The sequence below is a fragment of the Nerophis lumbriciformis genome, linkage group LG22 (assembly GCF_033978685.3).
Source record: "Nerophis lumbriciformis linkage group LG22, RoL_Nlum_v2.1, whole genome shotgun sequence".
NCBI lineage: Eukaryota > Metazoa > Chordata > Actinopteri > Syngnathiformes > Syngnathidae > Nerophis > Nerophis lumbriciformis.
Window position 1 is genome coordinate 11,824,959 of NC_084569.2, and position 10,000 is coordinate 11,834,958.

At 37.1% G+C, this 10,000-nt stretch overlaps 1 protein-coding gene across 4 annotated transcripts in view; it reads right to left on the reverse strand.

The window, feature by feature from the left end:
• Window positions 1-10,000, reverse strand: part of LOC133615561 (BAR/IMD domain-containing adapter protein 2-like) — a 241,580-nt gene that overhangs the window by 73,475 nt on the left and 158,105 nt on the right. For all 4 annotated transcript variants that reach the window (XM_061974241.2, XM_061974243.1, XM_072915671.1 and 1 more), the window contains one exon: window positions 961-1,032. In XM_061974241.2, coding sequence (XP_061830225.1) covers window positions 961-1,032 — 72 coding nt within the window. The remainder of the gene's footprint in view (window positions 1-960; window positions 1,033-10,000) is intronic.

The window sequence follows — 10,000 nt, forward strand, 5'->3', positions numbered from 1 at the left end:
TGGTTCTTTTCCTCTTTGGTCCGGAGGACACGACATCCACAGTGTCCAAAAACAATTTAGAAATGTGGACTCGTCAGACCACAGAACACTTTTCCACTTTGCATCAGTCCATCTTAGATGAGCTCAGGCCCAGCGAAGCCGACGGCGTTTCTGGGTGTTGTTGATAAACGGTTTTCGCCTTGCATAGGAGAGTTTTAACTTGCACTTACAGATGTAGCGACCAACTGTAGTTACTGACAGTGGGTTTCTGAAGTGTTCCTGAGCCCATGTGGTGATATCCTTTACACACTGATGTCGCTTGTTGATGCCGTACAGCATGAGGGATCGAAGGCCACGGGCTTAGCTGCTTACGTGCAGTGATTTCTCCAGATTCTCTGAACCCTTTGATGATATTACGGACCGTAGATGGTGAAATCCCGAAATTCCTTGCAATAGCTGGTTGAGAAAGGTTTTTTTCTTAAACTGTACAACAATTTGCTCACGCATTTGTTGACAAAGTGGTGACCCTCGCCCCATCCTTGTTTGTGAATGACCGAGCATTTCATGGAATCTACTTTCATACCCAATCATGGCACCCACCTGTTCCCAATTTTCCTGCACACCTGTGGGATGTTCCAAATAAGTGTTTGATGAGCATTCCTCAACTTTATCAGTATTTATTGCCACCTTTCCCAACTTCTTTGTCATGTGTTGCTGGCATCAAATTCTAAAGTTAATGATTATTTGCACAAAAAAAAAAAAGTTTATCAGTTTGAACATTATTTGCAAATCATTGTATTCCGTTTGTATTTACATCTAACACAATTTCCCAACTCATATGGAAACGGGGTTTGTAGAAAGCATTGGAAACTCAAAACAGCCATGACATTATGTTCTTTACAAGTGTATGTAAACTTTTGACCATGACTATATGTGATGGTTTACATAGAGAGCTGAAATGCAGAATATGGAGATACTCACAGTCAGGTAGCGGGCATCCAGGTCCACCTTCTTCTCCAGCTCTGACAGCAGCTCGTTGTGGAAAGATTTCAGCTGAGGCGGGGTGAAGAAATCACATGAAAAACAAAACAGTTAATCTCATGTGTTATTACTTCACACATGCACATGTTGATAAGAACTGCACATTGACTGATAAGACGAGGAGTATCAAAAAGTCAGTTTTTACAAAGAAACATTGTATCCCATCAAGTTTTGTTTTTTTTAGCTCAAGACTTTAATTACAACTCTTGTTGCAGCCTGGGACCCAAACCTAATAAAATATAATACTGCCATATTATGCTCAAATAACCACAAGGAGGACGGAGAAGCAGGCAATAATTGAAGAGTGGCTATTTGAAAACTCATTAAATATAAGAAAAAAGACTTTAATGTGCATCTGCACTTTTTTGGGGGAATTTTGCCCATCGTTCACAATGATTATGAAAGACATGGCGACGGATGGATTTTTTTTTTAATGCATTCTAATTATAGTAGCGGAGCGTATTATAGCCTATAAAATCCAATAAATAACCATTCAAAAAACGCCAACAATACCCAATTTACATTTTAGTGACTTGAATATTAACCAAGTATTGGTGATATTGTTATCATAAGCGCTGTCGCAGACAACTATGATCACTTCTGTGTGTCCCTATGTTTACATCATAGATTGGTCTGCTGCTTCCTTGCTTCCCTGCTCCCTGTAAGCTTATTGTAGATCATTAATCATGGCGAGTTTAGATAATAATGAGTCATATATTGGAATATGGGATCCATTATTTAAATTTGTTTTAACTATTAAATGCACTGAAAATGTGACTTATTCTATCTTTGTGGAAAATATTGGACACAGTGTGTTGTCAAGTTTATGACATGTGATGCAAGTGTAAGCCACTGTGACACTATTGTTATTAAAAAAAAAAAAAAATTTAATGTCTGTAATGATAATGTCAATGAGGGATTTTTAATCACTGCTATGTTGAAATTGTTACTAATATTGATACTGTTGTCGATAATATTCATTTTTGTTTCACTACTTTTAGATTGTTTTGTGTCATGTTTCTGAATGTTGCTGGGTCGGGTTTGGTTTTGGAATTGGATTGCATTATTATGGTATTGTTGTGTATTGTTTTGTTGGACTGATTAATACATTCTTAAAAAAAATAAAAAATAAACAAATCATGGCGAGGACGACACGGAAAGCGCTTGTTCTCCTCAGCCCCCCGCCCCGTTTTTTTTTTATCTAAATGGGAATATATGAAAAACCGAGCAATCGACATCCTAATGACAGCAGACCTTGTACAGTAAGTGATATTTTATTATGTGGCTCTTATAGAGTCTGCAGTGAGTAATAATCAGTGATGAAGGAACAAAAAGCAAATGTGATGCGTTTTTGACATTAATGTGATTAAAATTCGTAAATATTAAAATGTATTATAAAAGTGCCCGTCACTAAATTACATATATACTTACATCATGTATATAAAACCCTGATAGATGTTTTTTTAGGGGCTTAATTGGCAGAATTGAACAGCTCCCATAGGCTCTATTGTAGGCGGACTTTTGAGCAAATGTATTTAATATTTAGCATGCATTAAAAAAAAATCCATCCGTCGTCATGTCTTTCATAATGATTGTGAACAATAGACAAAATTAAAAAAAAAAGTGCAGTTCCCCTTCAACAATGGCTTAGACATAGCTGTTATAAAGTTTATGGTACAACACAGCAGCCGAAGAACCAACGTTGAAAAACTCACAAATATACATTAATACAGGCAATATTAGACATATTGCATGTTTGGTTTGGGAGTTATGCTTGAATACATTTATTTTTGAATTTTTTGCATTATCATTATTGAGTAAAAAACAAATGTTTGTGTTTGCAAACTTTACAAAAGCACATGGTTCTGGTAAAACTCACAAAGATACATTAATACAGGCATTATTAGATACAGTATATTGCATGTTTGGTTTGGAGTTATGCTTGAAACTATTTTGTATTGCTTCAAACACATTTTCTCAAGATTCTAAGAACATTATGGTCATATTGAGTAAAAAAAAACCTACGTTTTTTGTTTGCAAACTTTACAAAAGCACATGGTTCTGGTAAAATACAATAAGATACATTACTACAGGCATTATTAGACAAATTGCATGTTTGGTTTGGAGTTATGCTTGAAACTATTTTTTTATTGCTTCAAACACATTTTACCAGGATTCTAAGAACATTACTGTCATATTGAGTAAAAAAAAAAGTTTTGTGTTTGCAAACCTTACAAAAGCACATGTTTCTACTAAAACTCAGAAATATACATTAATACAGGCATTATTAGATATATTGCATGTTTGGTTTAGGAGTTATGCTTGAATACATTTTGTATTGCTTTTTTCGCATTATCTCAGGATTATAAGAACATTACTTTCATATTGAGTAAAAAACTAAATTTTGTGTTTGCAAACCTTACAAAAGCACATGTTTCTAGTCAAACTCACAAGGATACATTAATACATGCATTATTAGACATATTGCATGTTTGGTTAAGAAGTTGTGCTTGAATACCTGTTTATTGCTTTTATCGCGTTAGCTCAGGATTCTAAGAAAATGACTGTCTTATTGAGTAAAAAACTAATTGTTGTGTTTGCAAACCTTACAAAAGCACATGTTTCTAGTAAAACTCACAAAGATACATTACTACAGGCTTTATTAGACATATTGCATGTATGGTTTGGAGTTATACTTGAAACTATTGTTATTGCTTCAAACACATTTTCTCAGGATTCTAAGAACATTATGGTCATATTGAGTAAAAAAAACAACTAAGTTTTGTGTTCGCAAACTTTACAAAAGCACGTGGTTCTAGTAAAACTCACAAAGATACATTAATACAGGCATTATTAGATATATTGCATGTTTGGTTTAGGAGTTATGCTTGAAAATATTTTGTATTGCTTTTTTCACATTATCTCAGGATTCTAAGAACATTACTGTCACATTGAGTAAAAAAACTAAGTTTTGTGTTTGCAAACCTTACAAAAGCACATGGTTCTAGTAAAACTCACAAAGATACTTAATACATGCGTTATTAGACATATTGCATGTTTGGTTTAGAAGTTGTGCTTGAATACATGTTTATTGCTTTTATCGCGTTATCTCAGGATTCTAAGAACATTACTTTCATATTGAGTAAAAACACATTTTTGTGTTTGCGTAGGAGTTATGCTAGAATACATTTTGTATTGCTTTTTTTGCATTATCTCAGGATTCTAAGAAAATTACTGTCATATTGAGTAAAAAACAAAGTTTTGTGTTTGCAAACTTTACAAAAGCACATGGTTCTGGTAAAACTCACAAAGATACATTACTACAGGCATTATTAGATATATTACATGTTTGGTTTAGGAGTTATGCTTGAATACATTTTGTATTGCTTTTTTCGCATTATCTCAGGATTCTAAGAAAATTATTGTCATATTGAGTAAAAAACTAAGTTTTGTGTTTGCAAACATTACAAAAGCACATGTTTCTAGTAAAACTCACAAAGATACATTAATACATGCGTTATTAGACATATTGCATGTTTGGTTTAGAAGTTGTGCTTGAATACATGTTTATCGCTTTTATCGCGTTATCTCAGGATTCTAAGAGCATGACTGTCTTATTGAGTAAAAACACATTTTTGTGTTTGCAAACCTTACAAAAGCACATGTTTCTAGTAAAACTCACAAAAATACATTACTACAGGCATTATTAGACATATTGCATGTTTGGTTTAAGAGTTATGCTTGAATACATTTTTTATTGCTTATTTCGCATTATCTCAGGATTCTAAGAACATTACTGTCATTTTGAGGAAATATCTCATTTTTGTGTTTGCAAACCTTACAAAAGCACATGTTTCTAGTAAAACTCACAAAGATACATTAATACAGGCATTATTAAACATATTGCATGTTTGGTTTAGGAGTTATGCTAGAATACAGTTTGTATTGCTTTTTTCGCATTATCTCAGGATTCTAAGAGCATGACTGTCATTTTGAGTAAAAAAAACAATTTTTGTGTTTGCAAACCTTACAAAAGCACATGTTTCTAGTAAAACTCACAAAGCTACATTAATACAGGCATTATTACATATATTGCATGTTTGGTTTGGAATTATGCTTGAAACTATATTTTATTGCTTTGAAAACATTTTCTCAGGATTCCAAGAACATTATGGTCATGTTGAGTAAAAAAAAAACAAAGTTTTGTGTTCGCAAACTTTACAAAAGCACATGGTTTTAGTAAAACTCACAAAGATACATTACTACAGGCATTATTAGACATATTGCATGTTTGGTTTAGGAGTTATGCTAGAATACATTTTTTATTGCTTTTTTCGCATTATCTCAGGATTCTAAGAGCATGACTGTCATTTTGAGGAAATATCTCATTTTTGTGTTTGCAAACCTTACAAAAGCACATGTTTCTAGTAAAACTCACAAAGATACATTACTACAGGCATTATTAGACATATTGCATGTTTGGTTTAGGAGTTATGCTAGAATACATTTTGTATCGCTTTTTTCGCATTATCTCAGGATTCTAAGAAAATTATTGTCATATTGAGTAAAAAACTAAGTTTTGTGTTTGCAAACCTTACAAAAGCACACGTTTCTAGTAAAACTCACAAAGATACATTAATACTGGCGTTGTTAGATATATTGCATGTTTGGTTTAGGAGTTATGCTTGAATACATTTTGTATTTCTTTTTTCGCATTATCTCAGGATTCTAAGAACATGACTGTCATTTTGAGTAAAAAAAACTAATTTTTGTGTTTGCAAACCTTACAAAAGCACATGTTTCTAGTAAAACTCACAGAGATACATTAATAAAAGCATATGTCTATTAGACATATTGCATGTTTGGTTTAGGAGTTATGCTAGAATACATTTTGTATTGCTTTTTTCGCATTATCTCAGGATTCTAAGAGCATGACTGTCATTTTGAGTAAAAAAAAACTAATTTTTGTGTTGGCAAACCTTACAAAAGCACATGTTTCTAGTAAAACTCACAAAGATACATTAATACTGGCGTTGTTAGATATATTGCATGTTTGGTTTAGGAGTTATGCTTGAATACATTTTTTATTGCTTATTTCGCATTATCTCAGGATTCTAAGAACATTACTGTCATATTGAGTAAAAAAGCGCATTCATTTCACAACAACAACTGAGGGGCACAATTAACATTTTAAAGCGTATGTAGAAAAATCTAGGATGAAGCAGTGGTCTTCAACAGGGGGTCTGCAAAGGTACTGCAATGGGGTCATAAGATTGTTGGTTGATTAGACTTTTTTTTTTAAATATACATTTTCCTATATTTTAAACCAATTCAAATGTCTTAAAAAAATATCATTAACATTAATACAACACATTTTAGTGAACAGATTAATGGGCTGTTAACTACAAATTTGCTCCAAAACTAGTTCCTAGCATTACATAATTGGAAAGTACCCCCTCCTTTAAAAAAAAGGGTATACATCAAGCAGATTTATGTAAATTGATAATTCATACATTTTTTAACTTTTATTTTTCTGAATTGGAAAAACAAAATATTTTCTAAATATATGCATCTTAAGCCCCCGATATTTAGAAAATAATTGATTTCATAGTTTGACATTATTGTTTTTATAAAGGCATGATTTTTAAACACAACATACACTATATTGCCAAAAGTATTTGGCCACCTGCCTTGACTCACATATGAACTTGAAGTGCCATCCCATTCCTAACCCATAGGGTTCAATATGATGTCGGTCCACCTTTTGCAGCTATTACAGCTTCAACTCTTTCTGGGAAGGCTGTCCACAAGGTTGCGGAGTGTGTTTATAGGAATTTTCCACCATTCTTCCAAAAGCGCATTGATGATGTTGGTGGAGAAGGCCTGGCTCTCAGTCTCCGTTCTAATTCATCCCAAAGGTGTTCTATCGGGTTCAGGTCAGGACTCTGTGCAGGCCAGTCAAGTTCATCCACACCAGACTCTTGTCATCCATGTCTTTATGGACCTTGCTTTGTGCACTGGTGCACAGTCATGTTGGAAGAGGAAGGGGCCCCCGCTTCAAACTGTTCCCACAAGGTTGGGAGCATGGAATTGTCCAAAATGTTTTGGTATCCTGGAGCATTCAAAGTTCCTTTCACTGAAACTAAGTGAAGTGAATTATATTTATATAGCGCTTTTTCTCTAGTGACTCAAAGCGCTTTACATAATGAAACCCAATATCTAAGTTACATTTAAACCAGTGTGGGTGGCACTGGGAGCAGGCGGGTAAAGTGTCTTGCCCAAGGACACAACGGCAGTGACTAGGATGGCGGAAGCGGGGATCAAACCTGGAACCCTCAAGTTGCTGGCACGGGCCACTCTACCAACCGAGCTATAACCGCCCCAAGGGGCCTAGCCCGACTCCTGAAAAACAACCCCACACCATAATTCCTCCTCCACCAAATTTCACACTCGGCACAATGCAGTCCGAAATGTACCGTTCTCCTGGCAACCTCCAAACCCTGACTGGTCCATCAGATAGGTAAAAGCGCGATTCATCACTCCAGACAACGCGTCTCCAGTGCTCTAGAGTCCACTGCATCCGACGCTTTGCATTGGACTTGGTGATGGAAACCCATTATGGCGTCACATTAGTGCCAAAAATCCGAGCGCATAAAAACTGTTATCGCGCGCTGACTCTCCACTTCGTGCGCGCGTGCGACACCTTTTTGCGCGCGCGTGGTGCCTTTCTGGTCTACTCCTGGTATCTCTCCTCGCGCTGTCATGTTTCTTTTTGGCACTTTGGGGGCGGGTATGCTTAGACGGCCCCTTCTTTCTGATTGGCTGTGAGCATTTTTCATATGACCAATCATTCTCCAGTGTAGCAACGTTGTAGCCATCTTACCTCGGACATCTAGCCTCAATCATTACATTGATGTCAATGGTACATGTACTAATTAAATTACCATAACTTGCTCGATTTTCTAACAATTTACAAACGGTTTGCCTTGTTACAAATCTTATTACATGTAGATACGACATAGGATGCTGTACCTGTTGAAATTACCTCTTTCGCTTTAAAAAAAAAAGACTTAATTGTGCAACATAGTTGTGTAGGGTCAGTGTTAGTCAGTTCTCTGATTATTTTAAACTGTTTCAGAATACATTATTAAAAGCTATTTTTAACATTTTAAAAACAAAATTCAAAGATTATTTCATTAATTTTATGGCTGAATCAAAAGAAATTCCATAAATTAGAAAACAAATGTTCAAGAAGAAGTGAAAATATAAAATAATGTTATGGTTGGATGTTATTGCTGGTGGACCAGTTCTGGCTGAAAGATGTGATTATGGTGTTTGTTGTCTTATTATTTATTTGGGTCACATTTTGTATTACCCTGTATTGTGTTTATGTGGTATGAAATAACCTTTATCAGCGCGCGACATTTTTTTTATCCACTAATTCCTCCGTAAATCTTGATACATATTGACGATGACCCGCCCTGCTATACTTCTGATTGGCTCTGAGCATTTTTCAGCATTTTTTGCCTGACCAATCAGAAAGAAGGGGCCGTCTAAGCATACCCGCCCCCAAAGTGCCAAAAAGAAACATGACAGCACGAGGAGAGGTGCCAGGAGTACACAGAGAGCGCGCAGAAAGGCAACGCGCGCGCACAGAAAGGCACCGCGCGCGCAAAAAGGCACCACGCGCGCGCAAAAGGGTGTCGCGCGCGCGCACGAAGTGGAGAATCAGCGCGCGATAACAGTTTTTATGCGCTCGGATTTTTGGCACTAATGTGACGCCATAACCCATTCCGTGAAGCTCTCTGCGTATTGTACGTGGGCTAATTTGAAGGTCACATGAAGTTTGGAGCTCTGTAGCAACTGACTGTGCAGAAAGTCTTTGCACTATGCGCTTCAGCATCTGCTGACCCCTCTCTGTCAGTTTACGTGGCCTACCACTTGGTGGCTGAGTTGCTGTTGTTCCCAAACTCTTCCATTTTCTTATAATAAAGCCGACGGTTGACTTTGGAATATTTAGGAGCGAGGAAATTTTCCGACTGGATTTGGAAAATCACTGAGAGCGACCCGTTCTTTCACAGATGTTTGTAGAAACAGTCTCCATGCCCAAGTGCTTGATTTCACACACCTGTGGCCATAAAAACTGTTATCGCGCGCTGATTCTCCACTTCGTGCGCGCGCGCGACACCCTTTTGCGCGCGCGTGGTGCCTTTTTGAGCGCGCGCACGAAGTGGAGAATCAGCGCGCGATAACAGTTTTTATGCGCTCGGATTTTTGGCACTAATGTGACGCCATAACCCATTCCGTGAAGCTCTCTGCGTATTGTACGTGGGCTAATTTGAAGGTCACATGAAGTTTGGAGCTCTGTAGCAACTGACTGTGCAGAAAGTCTTTGCACTATGCGCTTCAGCATCCGCTGACCCCTCCCTGTCAGTTTACGTGGCCTACCACTTGGTGGCTGAGTTGCTGTTGTTCCCAAACTCTTCCATTTTCTTATAATAAAGCCGACGGTTGACTTTGGAATATTTAGGAGCGAAGAAATTTTCCGACTAGATTTGGAAAATCACTGAGAGCGACCCGTTCTTTCACAGATGTTTGTAGAAACAGTCTCCATGCCCAAGTGCTTGATTTCACACACCTGTGGCCATAAAAACTGTTATCGCGCGCTGATTCTCCACTTCGTGCGCGCGCGCGACACCCTTTTGCGCGCGCGTGGTGCCTTTTTGAGCGCGCGCACGGAGTGGAGAATCAGCGCGCGATAACAGTTTTTATGCGCTCGGATTTTTGGCACTAATGTGACGCCATAACCCATTCCGTAAAGCTCTCTGCGTATTGTACGTGGGCTAATTTGAAGGTCACATGAAGTTTGGAGCTCTGTAGCAACTGACTGTGCAGAAAGTCTTTGCACTATGCGCTTCAGCATCCGCAGACCCCTCTCTGTCAGTTTACGTGGCCTACCACTTGGTGGCTGAGTTGCTGT